Raw genomic sequence first — 17,539 nt, 5'->3', positions numbered from 1 at the left:
GGTAGCATGCATACCTCCCAACTTTCTGAAATGAGAATGAGGGACATCTATTAGCAAAAGTATATAGGCATACGACTTACCCCCCTGTTACTCCCCCTTTAAAGGAGAATTGTAAAAAAAAAATGATTGGGTAAACCCACAAGTGTTTTGGTTTTGTTTTTTTTACCACTACTACTCCTTTATATTGGCTTTTAGAATTAAAAAAATGCAGCAATTTAGAAAAAGGATGAAAGTTTTAGTACTATAAAACACTTGGTGATTTTTAGTGGGACTGTGACATTGCGACGGACAGATCGGACCCCTAACTGACATTTTTGACACTTCTCGGGGGACCAGTGACATCACTACAGTAATCAGTGCTAAAAATATGCGCTGGTACTGTAATAATGGCACTGGAAGGAAGGGGTTGACCTAGGGGTGATCAAAGGGTTAAATGTGAGCCTAGAGGGGTGTTTACTAACTGTGGGGGGAGGGACTTGTGAAATGATCATAGAAATCTGTGATCCTATATAGAAGGATCACAGGCACTCCGTGATCATTTCAGAGAGAAGAACGCTTCTCTCTCAGTGGGGAACGATTGCGGGTGCCCGGCGGCAATCGCGGCCACTGGTCCTGTGGATCAGCATCCCCACTGTCAAGTGGGGGCGGGGGTGTGCCACCAGCAGCGCGCGCTCGCCCCCCCCCCCCCAGCACCACTCCCGCGAACCCACGTACCAATACGCCGATTTGCGCAGCCGAGCCAGCCTGCCGCAGTATATATGTGGTGGGTGGTCGGCAAGTGGTTAAAGACCTGTAAGTTCCTTGTCTTTTTAAGTCAATGGGACTGCTTAGCAACAGGAAATTGTTGAGACAATAAACACTTTCGTGGGAATTATGTAACATACAACACAGCATATGGGGTGCAGCTTACGTGCTAACTTTAACATTATGTTCATCTGTCTCTCTCTCTCACTCTCTCTCTCTCTTTCCTTCAGCACTGCAGTTTTGGCCTTCTCTTAAAGCGGAGTTCCGGCCGCAAAATCATTACATTCGATTTTTTGCCATCCGCTTCCTTATTGCCCCCATGAAAAAGAATTGGATATTCCCGATTTTTTTTTTTTCACTTACCTTGTTTCAGAAGAAAATATACTCACTTTCCTTCCACTTCCTCCCTCTGTGGCCGAGGCCCGCGCAATCACTTCCTGTCCTGCAATGCATCCTGGGAGCTCTTACTCATCACTCCCAGGAGGCAATGGGCAGTTATGTAGGCAGCCGGGCTCCTCTCACAGCTTGCACAATGAGCTAGAACCAGGAAGCAGGGCATACATTTGCATACTGCGGCTTCGGGTTACCAGGACAAAGATGGCGGCGCTCAGCAAACTTGTTATAAAGTAAGATTTTATGATTGCCAATCAATTATTAAACTGTCTAAAACCGGATTAGCGGATGTATGAAGGGGGCGGTGGATCACTCTTTGGGAAGTATTTATATAAAAAAAACGATTCTGTGGCCAAAATTCGCTTTAAGGCCCTTGTCTTTCTCCTACAGACCAGCCTCTCACAAACGTTTGGACCATACCTTTAGCAGAGCAGCCCCTAGCTTCCCAGACTCCCTCCTCTCTCTCCTAGGTGGAGCCCTCCTAACTCCAAGACCTTCTCTGTATGGTGGGGGGAGGGGGGGGTCACAAAACCAGGACATAGGATTGAAGATTTCATCCCACCCGGATCTCTAAGAAATCTCCAGGCTCCAAAATAGACGTTACAAAACTGAAAAGCCAGTCTCCTCTGCATTAACCAAATCCCTGAAATCCCTCAACCTGCCTGGTTAAAAATCCTGGATTATAGCGACCCTGGCAAGGTACCCCACTGCCACTATATATATATATATACACACACACACATATATATATATTTTTTTTTGGTTTGACTCAATCTTTATATCCACTTTCCTGTCTAGAAATTCAGTTCCTGTGTCCTGTGTATACATTATAAACACGATGTATACAAAGCTGCATAAGATGTGTTTTGGCAACTCCATTGCTCTTACATTAGCTCAAACTTGTGTAAACATTACAGTGGAAACTTCTTTTGATATAGTGTTTTCAATGTATTAAAAAAATCAATTTTGTTGCTATAAAACAAAAATATCATACTGATAAGTACCTAAATACAAATGAGCAAGTGAACATTTCAAGCATGCCTCATATGTGATTTAATATCATGTAAATAAGGAAATTATTGTTAGCCATTTAAAGTTGTAGGCCTCCTTTACACGGGTGATTATGTTATCACACTGGATTCCAGCAACAAGAATCAGTGGTTGCAGATGTTCACATACACCTGTCATCCCAGCTGAAAGAAACCACTGATTCTTGCTGCTGGAATCCACTGTACTCACACCTACAGACACTACAGGAAACTTTGTTATCTTTATCGACTTGAAAACTCTCTTGTCTGTACCAGACATAGGCGTGCGCACAGGGTGTGCCAGGTGTGCCTGGGCACACCCTAATCATCCTATGTGGCACAGATTCCCCCTGTTTAGACCCTAAAAATATTGTAAAAAAAAAATAATAAAAATAAATAAAGCTAAAAAATAATTAAAAAAATTAATAAAAAAATTACAGTCACCATCCACTGCCCTACTGACACCAATCTCTGCCTACGGACACTGTCAGTATATATACACATGCACACATACATGTGTTTGAGCTTTGGGGTGCACACCCTAATGCCATAGGCTGCGCACACCTATGGTACCAGATAAGCCCTGGTAACACTGTCATTAGAAGCTTAAAACCCATCTCAGGGATAAATGCCTTCTCTTTTTCTTTGTTTAATTTCTGTGGGGTACTTCTTTGTGTATCCACATCACTGCCTGATGTGGACTTTTGCTATTAGCTATCTAGTAGCTGGGTTCTCTCAGGATCCAAAAACACAATTTACTTACCTCCTGAAGTCTGGCCAAAAAACTCCCAGAGATGGCATCATCCCCTCCTGCCTTTTTGCTAGGACATTGCTAAAACACTCTCAAATACTTCAAGCCCCCTCACGTGTGCTCTTTCTCTTGTCACAGTAGCTCTTAGCTCAGTGAAGCTGCGACCCAAAATATATTGGACCACACACATGTGGGCATTGGAGAGCTTGATCCACTGATTATAGGGGTAAGCAGTAATGACCGGGAGTGTCTTAGCAACATCCTATTTACAAGCAAAGACAACATGATGGCATCTGTGGAAGATTTTTGGCCAGGCTTCAGGAGGTATGTAAAGGCCTATACCTATAGCAAGAGCATGATCCAACTTTAGTCAAATCTGCACAGTATGTTTTTATCTTAGGTGCCCCTTAACTGTATAGGCAGGTTTTTGGGAAACGGGAACTAACCCTTTAAAGTGGTTGCAAACCCACCTTAATAACTTGTACCTATAGGTAAGCCTTATTAAGTCTGCGGATTGGGGTCTGCGGACTCCGGCTGTGCTACTGTGTGACGTCACTCCCGTGAATGCACGTGGGAGCCACCGGTCACGGCACAGGGCTCCTGTTTCTTCAGAGTGCATGCGCCGATGACGTCATCGGCTGCATGCAATGTAAATATCTCCTAAACTTGCACCATTTAGGAGATATTTACATTGCATGCAGCCGATGACGTCATCGGAGCATGCGCTCTGAAGAAACGGGAGCCCTGTGCCGTGACCGGTGGCTCCCACGCTCATTCACGGGAGTGACGTCACGCAGCTCTGGCCAGTAATACAGCCGGAGTCTGCAGACCCAGAAGGAAGTCGGTTGAAGATGGATGCGGCCGCCAGCGGGGACAACGTGGGCTTGGTTTTGCAGGTAAGTGTCACATAATTTGCTAATATGCAATGCATTCTAGCACATTATGCCTTTACTTTAGTACTGAACAGCTTGGCCTGGTAAAGGAGGATGAAAAATTACAGACTTAGTAGCAGGATCTAAATGGAAAAAAATAATGCAGCCACCACATTTAGGATTGGCGAGCAGCAATATATGACATTTTTTTTTTTTTGGGATTTGATACTGCTTTAAGTAATTGTGACAGAGATGCTTTCCAACCCATTCTATGCCTAAACTACACCTTCTAGTTGGGCTGTGCATTTCCCTGTATGCCAGCTGTGGGCGGTATAACATATTCTCTGATCTCATAAATATATTCATTCAAATATGTAATAAAGTATGTTCATTTTCCTCTAACAATCAAACATTTCCTTTACTCTGGCAGCAAATCACATAACTTTTTCACTGTGTTGACAGCTTTATATTTATTTTTAATCCATTGTGGCATAGTTATCTCTCACTAACTTTTTTTTTTTTCATTGTTTTTCTTTCTTTTTTAATCAGTGGAATGCTTTTGTATATAGGAAGGCAGGCCCATCTTGGTACAAAAATGTATTCTACTTTTACTTCTCAATCACACTGGCAGTGGCATACATGTGTTCATATACGTTTATAGAGTATTTAAACACATAAATGCATGTAATATTCTTGAATGGTATAATTCACAATGTGCGTTTACTTGCGTTTAGCTGCATTTAGAGGAAATAGAATTTTGTGTGGCCAGTGGTAGATTGGATACTCGAAACGTGTCTAAACGAAGGTAAAAGCAAGTAAATGTAACCGCAGGAGAGCTGGATCTGGGAGAATACATTTGTTTATATCTACAGTATATTTCAAATAAGCCAAACACGGGAAGTTAGTGTGAGTATAGTCTAAAGCAAAATCAGCTGTGATGTGGCAAGTATCTTGTGAAAAACTGTGGCCGGGAGTCCAGATGATTACAGACAGCCGCGGCTGGGAATCCTGTACAAAGCAATTGAAGACTGCCAATGCCCACAGTTGTCTACCTGCATTTGGACGTAATAAAGCAGGGAGTGATTACCTGAATTTAGGGACAGATGATTGCCCCAGAATGCAAGCAGGAGAGAGGCAAGAAGTGAATAACTTCTTTTTTTTAGGTGTTCCTTTTTGAAGTTTATAAGGACTAAAAATGCATGGGTTTACCCTAAAGAAGCTCCTGTACTACACTATATTGTCAAAAGTTTCAGGACGCCTGCCTTTAAATGCACATGAAGTATAATGGCATCCCAGTCATAGTCTGTAGGGTTAAATATTGAGTTGGCCTACCCTTTGCAGCTATACCAGTTTCAAGTCTTCTGGGAAGGCTGTCCACAAGGTTTATGAGTGCGTCTATGGGAATGTTTGACCATTCTTCCAGAAGTCCATTTGTGGGGCCAGGCACTGATTTTGGACGAGAAGTCCTGGCTTGCAGTCTCAGCTTTAATTCATCCTAAAGGTGTTCTATCGGGTTGAGGTTGGGACTCTGTGCAGGCCAGTCAAGTTCCTCCACCCTAAACTCACGCATCCATGTCTTTATGGACCTTGCTTTGTGCACTGATCCAAATCATTTGGCGAAGGGGGGTTATGGTGTGGGGTAGTTTTTCAGGGGTTGGGCTTGGCCCTTAGTTCCAGTGAACAAAACCCTTAAGGCGTCAGCATACCAAGACATTTTGGACAATTTCATGCTCCCGACTTTGTGGGAACAGTTTGGGGCTGGCCCCTTCCTGTTCCAACATGACTGCACACTAATGCAGAAAGCAAGGCTCATAAAGACATGGATGAACAAGTTTTGGGTGGAGGAACGTAAATGGCCTGCACAGAATCCTAACCTCAACTGAATAGAACCCCTTTGGGATGAGTTAGAATGGAGACTTCGAGCCAGGCCTTTTAGCCCAACATCAGTGCCTGACATTACAAATGCATTTCTGGAATAACGGTCAAACATTCCTATAGACACACTCCTAATCCTTGTGGACAGCCTTCCCAGAAGAATTGAAGCTGTTAAAGCTGCAAAGGGTGAGCCAACCCAATATTACATAGTTACATATTTACATAGTAGGTGAGGTTGAATAAAGACAATAGTCCATCCAGTTCAACCTGTATAGGTGTGAGTGGCTGTAATCATCTCACATAGCCCTGAATGTTCTGATCCTTGAGATGTAGGTCTAAGAGTCTTTTGAAAGCCACCATACTTCCCACAGCAACCACCTCTTGTGGTAGAGAATTCCACAATCTTGTAGCCCTAACAGTAAAGAACCCCCCACGTTGCCTGAGGTTAAAATGCTTCTCCTCTAATCGCATTGTATGCCCTCGAGTCCTCATGCAATCCCTTCGACTGAATAGCTGTTTTTCTATGCCGAGATCCCCATTGAGATATTTATAAATTTCTATCATGTCCCCCCTCAGGCGTCTCTTCTCTAGGGAGAATAAATCAAGCGATTGCAGACGCTCTTCATAATTAAGGTCCTCCAATCCCCTAATCAGTTTAGTTGCCCTTCTCTGGACTCTCTCCAGCTCCAACACATCCCTCCTGAGGACTGGCGACCAGAACTGGACAGAGTACTCCAGATTGGGTCGGACCAGAGTTTTATAAAGTGGAAGGATTATAGTCTTATATTGAACCCTATGGCCTGCGACTGGGATGCCATTAAAGTTTGTGTGCATGTTAAGGCAGGCGTACCAATACTTTTGACAATATAGTGTATTTTACAGCGACAAACAACAGAGTAATTGTTAACAGGGACTATTGACATGAATAGGCTTCTACCCGTTAAATGTTGATGCCTTTCAGCATAAGCGTTACAGAATGCTTCAGTGTGAACAGGGCCTCACTGTCTTATCAGATTTGGCGGTAGTTGTACGTTTCTTTACAAGGGCTGAATTGTTTTTATATATAAAGAGTGCCTATGGTCAAAATGTAAAATCATACGATCATTTCCACACTACTCTCATTATTCTGGATCTTGAAGTTTGTAAACTTATTTTGTGAAGATCCCCACACATTTACCGCCTTGAATCCTGTAATACATATTCACTATGCCCTGTGAGTAGGCACTGCTCTGTCAAATATTTCACAGAGCCTGACTTCTGAACTACAGAGGTGCTGAGAGGAGGAATTTCAGGACGTGGAGATAGTACAGGAATCACGCTTGCAGGCAGCGAGGTACCATGGGACATGTAGTTCTTAGAAATTGAAAGTAAACAGCAGAGGAGAAACTGCGAAGCATACAGAAAAGTTATGAAAAGAAATGGCCAGCAGACAGGCAACACTCACAATATAAAAGGAGATTTTGTAATGCTTATATGCTTATATTGGATTGTCAAAAATAACTATTGTTTGAATTGCAATTACAATGCTAATGTTATAAAATAAAGTGTATGCTGTGACTATAGAACTCCTTTAAATGTATTTTGTATCAAGAGGGCTTGAGCAATTTTGGTTTAGTGGCTAAATTGGGTTTGAGGTCACTTTTTGTTTTAGGATATTAAAACGGAAGGGATACTGTTATTTATTAGAGCTATAACTATGTGGGATGACACTATCTTACTGGTTAACCATGAACCTTTACCTCAGATCTTAGTCATACACCATCATTAAAATGTTATGGGCTCCATGTGAACTTTATGTAAAATCGTGAATAAAAGTTCAGCAAATCGTAACAGCCTCCATACTGCAATCTGTGGTTTCTTCCAAATAATTCTGTCTCACACGCACACGTGGTGCAATAAATGGGCAATCACTTATTTCCTTTAAGCAGATGGCCATTTAATCTCAAACATAATGATGTGTTCAGGACAGAATGACCGGATGCATAACCAGCTTTGAGATTTAGGATATATAAATAAGCCATAGACCAAGTATACTATATATTATTAGTCAATGACTTTCATACCAATATTGTTCATAGCATACTGGAAGTAAATTTCAATGGTTTATCCTTCCTAGATTCACAGATGTTAACAATTAATGGAAATGCATAGGCTAGCATTGCGCTTAAATGGCAACAGCTAAAGCTAGCAGGACAGCTGTTCTTGGTTTATATTCATCTACATTCCCTCAGATGTGGAAGCTACTGCTGTTAGCATGGAGAGAACTGTGTTTGTTTGTATAAGAGATTATCCCCTCATCTATAATAACCCTATCTATATTTATTTAGGCATGTGCTCATCGCTGGAAGAATATTTACTATGAAAGTGAGATTATACTTCCTTATGGGTTCTGTATCATCCTGCCACCAAACCTGCAGGGCCGTGGAAGACCACTAAGGCCTTGTTATGAAGGTAAGTTGTTTTTATCATGTGTTTGGAAAGATCTTAAGATGCAAAGATTGGAGTGAAGTAGGTAAACCTTGTGTCATGGTCTCTAAAAGGAACACTTTTTAATCAGAGTACAGCATCAATTAAGTCAATTAAACTCCGGGGATATTGATCTTGTCAGTTAAGTAGCAGAGGGGGTTTGTAATCAGTTTCAGCTGCTTGGGTGTTAATGAAATTAACAACAGGGGCACTAGATGGGCAACAATGAGACAACCTCTAAAACAGAATGATTTACAGGTGAAGGTCACTGACATTTTTTTCACTCACTACTCATCTTTTCTGACTGTTTTTCACTAGTTTTGAGGTGATACCTGGACCCTGTAGAGGTTGCACAGGCATTCCAACTCCTCCACGATGGCACATCAATACATACCTTTGCCGGAAGGTTTGCTGTGTCTCCCACCACAGTCTCAAGAGCATGATTCCAGGAGACAGGCAGTTACTCTAGGAAAGCTGGACAGGGCCAAAGAAGGTCCTTAACCCATCAGCAGGACCGGTATCTGATCCTTTGTGCAAGGAGGAACAGGATGAGAACTGCCAGAGCCCTACAAAATGACCTCCAGCAGGCCACTGGTGTGAATGTCTCTGACCAAACACTCAGAAACAGGATTCATAAGGGTGGCCTGAGGGCCCAACGTCCTCTAGTGGGTCCTGTGCTCACTGCCTGGTACCATGGAGCTCGATTGTCATTTACCATTGAACACCAGAATTGGCAGGCCTGTCACTGGCGCCCTGTGCTTTTCACAGATGAGAGCAGGTTCCCCCTGAGCACATGTGACAGATATGAAAGGGTCTGGAGAAGCAGAGAAGCCATGGAGAATGTTATGCTGCCTGTAACATTGTTCGGCACGACCCATTAGGTGGTGGGTCAATGATGGTCTGGGGAGGCATATCCATGGAGGGATGCACAGACCTCTACAGGCTAAACAATAGTAACCTGACTGCCATTAGGTATTGGATGAAATCTTTGGACCCATTGTCAAACCCTACGTTAGTGCAGTTGGTCCTGGGCTCCTAGTGCACGACAATGCTCAGCTTCATGTGGCGAGAGTATGCAGCCAGTTCATGGAGGATGAATGCATTGATACCATTAAATGGCCCCCACACTCGCCTGACCTAAATCCAATAGAACACCTCTAAGACATTATGTTTTGGTTCATCTGACACCACCAGGTTGCACCTCAGTCTTTTCAGAAGGTCAGTGATGCGATGGTCTAGATCTGGGAGGAAATATCCCAGGACTTCATCTGTCTCAACAGGAGCATGCCCTGATGTTGTCAGGCATGCATACAAGCACGTGGGGGCCATACAAAGTATTAAGTAACATTTTGAGTTGCTGCAATGAAATTTCAGCAGATTGGACTAGCCTGCTGCATCATTTTTTCACTTTGATTTTTGTGGTGTCTTTGAATTCAGCCCTCTGTAGGTTGATAATTTTAATTTCCATTAAACGATGTGGCATCCTTTCGTTCCTAACACATTGCCCAGTTCATATCAGTATAGATGTCCAACATGATATTTTTCCCCATTTAGATCCAATGTGTTTTCAAAGTGTTCCTTTAATTTTTTTAGGCAGTGTATATGCCAGTGACTTGTAGATTTGCAGAGTTCTAGTCTGAGGTTCTATGAACTATATTACTTACTGTGCCCCATATGTCCAGATTTAGGATGAGCTCAGATGTGTTTGAATCGGAGTCCAAACTCAACTGAGTGAGCTTGCTAGGAAGCTGTCACTGCACTGGGCCAATCATAAGGCATTCCCCACAGCCACATGTATATGCGTCCCTTGTATGTGTGGCTGCGGAGTGGGGAATACCCCGGCCACAGATAAAGGGCCCAGTACAGGTGACATTTTCCTGGTGGGCTCGATCAGGTGGGTTCTGATAAGGATCATAGGATCATGCCTGAGCTTTTCCCGAGCCAGGATGCCCCCTACATCTTTGCACAATTCATTTACTCATGCATCAAGTGACATTTAAAGCCTATCTCTAGTAAAAACATAAATCACCTCTTGTAGTTGAGCTGCCCCTGCACTGCAAAGGGTAAATGCTCGATGTCTAAAAACACCATTACTCACCTGATTATGGCTCTCCAAGCAGTTGGTGCTTTCTTGTTCTCCCCCCCCGTGCTTTGGCTTGTGGACTGTCCCTTGACATGCACACAGAAGGTTCAGGGCTATGGGTCTTGCTTTGTACTTAATTACGGCAGATGGCATGAGACCACTGGAGTGTAGGGGAAACAAGCTTTGTTCTTATATCCTGGAGGGAACTTACAGTGAAAGGTGATCAGGTAAGGAAAATACTTTTTCCTAAAAAAGCCTAGACACAAATGACCATTTGAACCTTGCACTGGGGCAACCTAACTCCACAGGAGGATTGCTGTTTTCCCTGGAATTCAGCTTATCTAAATCCAAAAAACAAAAATTAAGGACAGTATATTGCAGCTTGCCAGTTCCTAGATGTTATGGCGGCATTAATTTTTTTTTTTTTTTAAGTCCAAGATTATCATAAAATAAAAACAGAAAAGTAAGCAGAAAGGGTTAAACATAAAAAAAGCAGAAAGGGTCACAGCCTACAGTTAATATGACATGTTCCTTGTGTTGATTCTTCTTCTTCTTTCAATAGAAATCTGAATGTGAATAGAGGTGGGGAGCTATCATTCATCCACCCATCCCCCACAAAGTGCATCCAGCAGCGCCCACTGGCAGCGCAGAGAGCTGTGAATCGCTGTGGCTGCCGGTGACCTTTCATTATAGTGAATAGGGCCAGCTGCCAAACCTAGTCGCTCAATGCCACAGCAGTAATCTCTAATTTCTGATACTACAATTCTCACCAGTTTAAATCACTGGTGTGAATGTAGTCTAAGGGCCTGTTCACACTAGAATGCAGTGCGGGAAAGCGTTGTTCCTGTGTGGCTTCCAAAACCGCATTCCAGTCACAGTGCCCTTGTGATCTGCTGGAGGGTCAATGCAAAGTTAACGACACCTCAAACGCAGGTTGCAAACACAGTGCATTTGCCTGAACCGGGTGTCGCCCCACCCCGAGAGAGGGTTTGACAGATAGAGAGAGAGAGCGAGAGAGAAGGGGGGGGTGACAGTGAGAGAGAGGGGGGTAACAGAAAGAGAGAGGGGGGGGACAGAGAGAGAGAGAGAGGGGGGTGACGGAGAGAGACAGGGGGGTAACAGACAGAGAGATAGAGGGGGGTGAGAGAGAGGGGGGGTGACAGACAGAGAGGGAGGGGTGACAGACAGAGAGATTTGGGGGGGATGATAGACAGAGAGAGGGGGGGTGACAGACAGAGAGAGAGAGAGGGGGGGGTGACAGAGAGAGAGAGGGGGGTGACAGACAGAGAGAGAGGGGGTGACAGACAGAGAGAGGGAGGGGGGGAGACAGAGAGGGGGGTGACAGAGAGACAGAGAGGGGAGTGACGGAGAAGGGGGGTGACAGAGAGACGGGGGGGGTGACAGAGAGACAGAGATGGAGTGACGGGGGGGGGGGGGGGGTGACAGAGAGACACAGAGAGGGGAGGGGGGGTGACAGGGAGAGAGAGAGGGGTGGTGACAGGGGGGGTGATGGAGAGAGAATGAGAGAGAGAGGGGGGTGACAGGGGGTGACAGGGAGAGAGAAGGGGGGCAGGGAGAGAGGGGGGGGTGACACGGAGAGAGTGGGGGGTGACAGGGAGAGAGAGGGGGTGACAGGGAGAGAGAAAGAGGGGGGTGACAGGGATAGAGAGGGGAAATGACATGGAGAGAGAGGGGGGTGACAGGGAGAGAGAGAGAGAGAGAGAGAGGGGAGGGGGACAGGGAGAGAGTGGGGGTGACAGGGAGAGAGTGGGGGTGACAGGGAGAGAATGAGAGTGGGGGTGACAGGGAGAGAGAGAGAGAGTAGGGGGTGACGGGGAGAGAGAGAGAGGGGGTGACAGGGAGAGAGTGAAGTGTCCCCTGGTCAGCTTGTCCTGGGAGTGGAAAGGAGGTTGAAGGTGCTGGTCAGCGGTATGGGTTCCTCTGACAGCCTCAGTGTAATCCCCATCCCCAGCCTGTCGCCGCTGGAGCCGATTGATGATGTCATGGTCATGTGACCGCTGACCGGCCTCATGTGTGGACAGAGACAGAGCTCCGGAGAGTCCATACTGACGCCACCTGGAGTGGGCGCAGGCTGTGGGAAGGGCGCAACAATCACTGCTAACACTTCCAATTTTTTTGCGCCCCCCCCCCTCGGCCTACGCCCCTGGCGGTCGCCAATCTGGCCTACCCCTTGGTACGCCCCTGCCATGCAATGCGGTTGCCGTGTGTTTCAAAAAGTAGTGCACGCATTACTTTTGGTGCAATTTCAGCCTATTCCAAATTAATGGGGCTGAAATCTCACTGCACAGAACTGCATGTGAAACACACAGGAAGCGCACAGCGTTCCCGTGCGATTCACATGCAGTCACTAGTGTGAATGGGCCCTAAAAGTCTGCAACAAAAATATTTTGTCTAGTTTTGGATAGATTTGGGAAAGGGTTAGAGTCTCTTAGAGATTTTCTGTGTCCCTGTGTATGATGAATGTCTTTCCCATATGTATACTTTTTATCCTTCTGCTCCTTTTGTACATTTTACTTCTAAGATCTTCTGACAGTAGAATTAAGAAACTGTATGTTATACTCAGCAGTTGTTTGGGGACTAAATATCAAATGTCAAACAGTGCATCCAGAGAAAGTGTGGAAATGCCTCTTCTCCCCTGTATGGGAATTTTCATTCGGAGCTATAATTTCAGTTCGTATATAACATGACCTTTCCAGCTGCTAGACAATCTTTCATTTCTGCTGTGGGTATTTTACCTCTGGAATCTGTTTGACATATTGGGTCTGTCTGCAATTACAATTTGTTATAATGGAGAGAATATTCCAATATAGTTGACATATTGTATGGAAGAATTATCTTTTCAATAATAATTTATATTAAAACAAGACAAACGTTGTACACAATATATCAGAGGTTCAAGCTGGTCATAAACTGGTAAAACTTCAACTGATTCAGGGTTAGCGACTGAAATTACTGTGGACAAAAAGAAATGCAAATCCTTTTCTAGTTAAATGGTTCATCCCACCAGGGGAGTACCTACAGAGGTCGCAATTGTGACCCGGCCCCATGCTGCAGGGGGCCCCCCTGTACACCTAGATGAAAGGAGCGGTGGGGGCGGCTGCATATAGAGGAACTGATCTCTCCATTTGCCTGAATACCTCTGGAAGGGAGAGGAGACGCGGGCAGCTGCCCCCACCCTTCCTCCTATTCAGCTTATTTTTGCTGCCCCCATATGCTCTCCAGCCCCTCTGTGCTCTTTCCTGGGCCCCTGTGCTCTCTCTCCTGCCCCCCCCCCCTTGTCTGTCAGGATGGGGAACAGGGAAGGGGCTTGTAAATGTGACACTTACCAGCCCCATCCTTTTTCTGAATGGAGATTCAGTGATTCATACAGATCCCTGATTCTGTCCATCCATAGCTGACACATAGTAAACACAGTTTACTATGCTTTATTTTGTGAATGAGCTGGGACCTCTGTACAGAGCTATTCCTGTCCATTCATTCAGTGCAGCTGAGGCTGCAGTGAAGGAGATTGAGGGCTGTGTCCTCAATCTCCTTTCTATGTCTCAAAGGTGAAATACACAGGTCTGTTAAGACACTTGGTATCTCACCAAAGACCTCCAGCCGGGCTCTTAAAACAAAGTGAAAAAAATAAATAAAATTACAAAAATAAAAAAGTACTGACACCAGTGGCAGAACTACCAGGGTCACAAAGGGTGCACTTGTGACCGAGCCCTCCAGGCTCGGAGTGAAGGGCCCTGGGGGTCAGGGGGGGCCCTTAATGGTTACTTGCACCAGGGCCCTGAAGGTTCTAGTTACCACCACTGCCCCTTACTGTACATACATTTCAGTGGTATTTGTTCTGTTTCCAGTTAATGTGGTTTGAAAATTCCTCATCCTGAACATACAGGCATTTTGATAGGAGTGGAGTGCAGAGCTTTGGGTATATTCAAGTGTGTATTTGTTTCTTTTTTTTTTTTTTGGCTATGGTGTTCAAGCACCAATGAATATTTATAGTCTTCTACTTCAATTATGTAAATTATTTCAGGGATATGACTTCCAGACTTAAACCTAATTTTCTAGATGAGGTTTTACCATTGGTATTACATTACATCACCATGTCCCGGCTTTTGTACATATTAACTGTTTCGAGATTTGTAATGCTTAAACACTTCCTTAGCCTATAGAGGCAATATATACCTAATTAACTCCAGGGCACACAGGATGGAATGGATTTAGTAGCATTATCCTCTATTGTACAGCAGATAGCTGGCGGTAGATGACAGATTCAATGAAGCAAAGACTTTCCTTGCAGAGTTTGAATTTTTGCAAGTCCCATAGGATACATTGCTTGCTGAAAGATAGCTATAAACAGCATGCAGTTTTACGTTGTATAAAATGAGTTGTAATTGATCTCTGATTGAAAAAAATACATTAAAGCTGAACTCTAGGTATGATTTTTATTGCAGTTACATTGGTTCAGCTTGGAGTGATTGCTGTGGAAGCTGCAAATAACTGTAGTAGCCGGTGCTACTACAATGATAGCAGTGATTTTCCAGGCTTTGTGCACTTGGCTTTACTGCAAATCAGAGAACGCCTTGTATTTTTTGTAATGGAAACAAGGTATTCTCTGATTGGCTGAGATGGAGAAGCGGAGTGGATACCACTTGGCATTGGTTCTAACTTTTCTTCACTTTTTTCAAAATGAACAAAAAAACAGGGTTTGATAGTAATTTAACATTATCATTATTCTACAGGATTTATATAGTGCCAACAGTTTGCGCAGCGCTTTACAACGAAAGGGCAGACGATACAGTTACAATACAATTCAATACAGGAGGAATCGGAGGTCCCTGCTCACTTACAATCTAGGAGATCTGATCCAAACTTGGGCACATATAGTCCTCTTTTGCATGAGCAGCAGTAAATAGCAGACGGCTGAGCCACAGTTTTACTACCCCCTGGCCCCCCACCTAAAGTCTAAGCAATAGCCAGAGGTCTTGAGGACACATTTTATCTTAGTTTTTTATATACAATACCCTGCTGGCCTCTTTCACCAGCCACACTCTGCTTGCATTGAGTAGCACAGAGACCCAATGAAGGCAATGGCTGTAAAGTATGGTATTTAAAGAAAATAGGTTTGATTTAAAAATGTTATTAGAATGTTGATAAGGGGAGAACGAAGGAACTTGGGAAGGCAAAATATAAATTTGAATATAAATTACGTTTGAATTGCCCAGGTCCGAATGGGATGCTCATAAAAGCACACCAGCCTGCCAACATTGCCAATTGTTTGGTCATCCGTGGCCAGATTGACTGACCATCAGAAAGTGTCATGCACATTGCGAGTAATAATTTGGCTATTTGGTTTCCATTGATAAACCTTGGGTAATGCACTTGGCATTTACATCCCCTGTGTGTGTATTTTTTTTTTTTTTTAGATTTAAAGTGTAACTAAAGGCACCTCTTCTTTTTTATTTTTATTTTTGAAGTTTTGGATAGAGTGGAGAAGGATTGGGACACCTGCCTGTTTTTATTGCTGTCTGTGCTCCATTTGTCCTGTTTACCACTATCATTGAAAATGAAAGTAAAAGAAAATCCCAAATTTTGGGTTGACACTCGAACAGTAATAGAGGGGAAATCTTCCAATGGGGACCCTTGTTCCAGTGACCCTGGTGACACTTTGAGATTCCCACACTTTTGAGGGATTTTCTCTCACTTTCCATTTTACAGTGGGGATCGAAAGTTTGGGCACTCCAGGTAAAAATTTGTATTAATGTGCATAAAGAAGCAAAGGAAAGATGGAAAAATCTCCAAAAGGCATTAAATTACAGATTAGACATTCTTATAATATGTCAACAAAAGTTAGATTTTATTTCCATCATTGACACTTTAAAAAATTACAGAAAAAAAAAATGGTGTCTGCAAAAGTTTGGGCACCCTGCAGAATTTATAGCATGCACTTCCCCCTTTGCAAGGCTGAGACCTGCCAGTGTCATGGATTGTTCTCAATCATCGTCTGGGAAGACCAGGTGATGTCAATCTCAAAGGTTTTAAATGCCCAGACTCATCTGACCTTGCCCCAACAATCAGCACCATGGGATCTTCTAAGCAGTTGTCTAGAAAACTGAAACTGAAAATAGTTGACGCTCACAAAGCTGGAGAAGGCTATAAGAAGATAGCAAAGCGTTTTCAGATGTCAATATCCTCTGTTCGGAATGTAATTAAGAAATGGCAGTCATCAGGAACAGTGGAAGTTAAAGCAAGATCTGGAAGACCAAGAAAAATATCAGACAGAACAGCTCGCAGGATTGTGAGAAAAACAATTCAAAACCCACGTTTGCCTGCACGATCTCTCCAGAAAGATCTGGCAGACACTGGAGTTGTGGTACACTATTCCACTATAAAGAGATACTTGTACAAATATGGTCTTCATGGAAGAGTCATCAGAAGAAAACCTCTTCTACGTCCTCACCACAAAAATCAGTGTTTGAACTTTGCAAATGAACATATAGACAAGCCTGATGCATTTTGGAAAACAATTCTGTGGACCGATGAGGTTAAAATTTAACTTTTTGGCCTGAATGAGCAAAGGTACGTTTGGAGAAGAAAGAGCACAGAATTTAATGAAAAGAACCTCTGTCCAACTGTTAAGCATGGGGGTGGATCAATCATGCTTTGGGGTTGTATTGCAGCCAGTGGCACAGGGAACATCTCACGAGTAGAAGGAAAAATGGATTCAATAAAATTTCAGCAAATTTTGGATGGTAACTTGATGCCATCTGTGAAAAAGCTGAAGTTAAAGAGAGGATGGCTTCTACAAATGGATAATGATCCTAAACACACCTCAAAATCCACGGGGGATTACATCAAGAGGCGTAAACTGAAGGTTTTGCCATGGCCTTCACAATCTCCTGACCTCCACATAATTGAAAATCTATGGATAGACCTTAAAGAGCAGTGTGTGACAGACAGCCCAGAAATCTCAAAGAACTGGAAGACTTTTGTAAGGAAGAATGGGCAAAGATACCTCAAACAAGAATTGAAAGACTCTTGGCTGGCTACAAAAAGTGTTTACAAGCTGTGATACTTGCCAAAGGGGGCAGTACAAGATATTAACTCTGCAGGGTGCCCAAACTTTTGCCACCATTTTTTTGTTTTCTGTTATTTGGAAAGTATAAATGATGGAAATAAAATCTAACTTTTGTTGACAAAGTATAAGAATGTCTAATCTGTAATTTGATGCCTTTTGGAGTTTTTTCCATCTTTCCTTGGCTTCTTTATGCACATTAATACAAATTTTTACCTGGGGTGCCCAAACTTTCGATCC

At 43.6% G+C, this 17,539-nt stretch overlaps 1 protein-coding gene across 1 annotated transcript in view; it reads left to right on the top strand.

Annotated features, from left to right (window-relative positions):
* Positions 1 to 17,539, top strand: part of ITGA9 (integrin subunit alpha 9) — a 578,355-nt gene that overhangs the window by 136,036 nt on the left and 424,780 nt on the right. Inside the window, exon 4 of the mRNA XM_082257332.1 lies at positions 7,991 to 8,114. Within this exon, the coding sequence (XP_082113458.1) occupies positions 7,991 to 8,114 (124 nt within the window). The remainder of the gene's footprint in view (positions 1 to 7,990; positions 8,115 to 17,539) is intronic.

Source organism: Pelophylax lessonae (genome assembly GCF_965119305.1).
Source record: "Pelophylax lessonae genome assembly, chromosome: 5".
NCBI lineage: Eukaryota > Metazoa > Chordata > Amphibia > Anura > Ranidae > Pelophylax > Pelophylax lessonae.
Note: the sequence above shows the minus strand (reverse complement) of the source record. Positions and strands in the feature narration are given on the sequence as shown.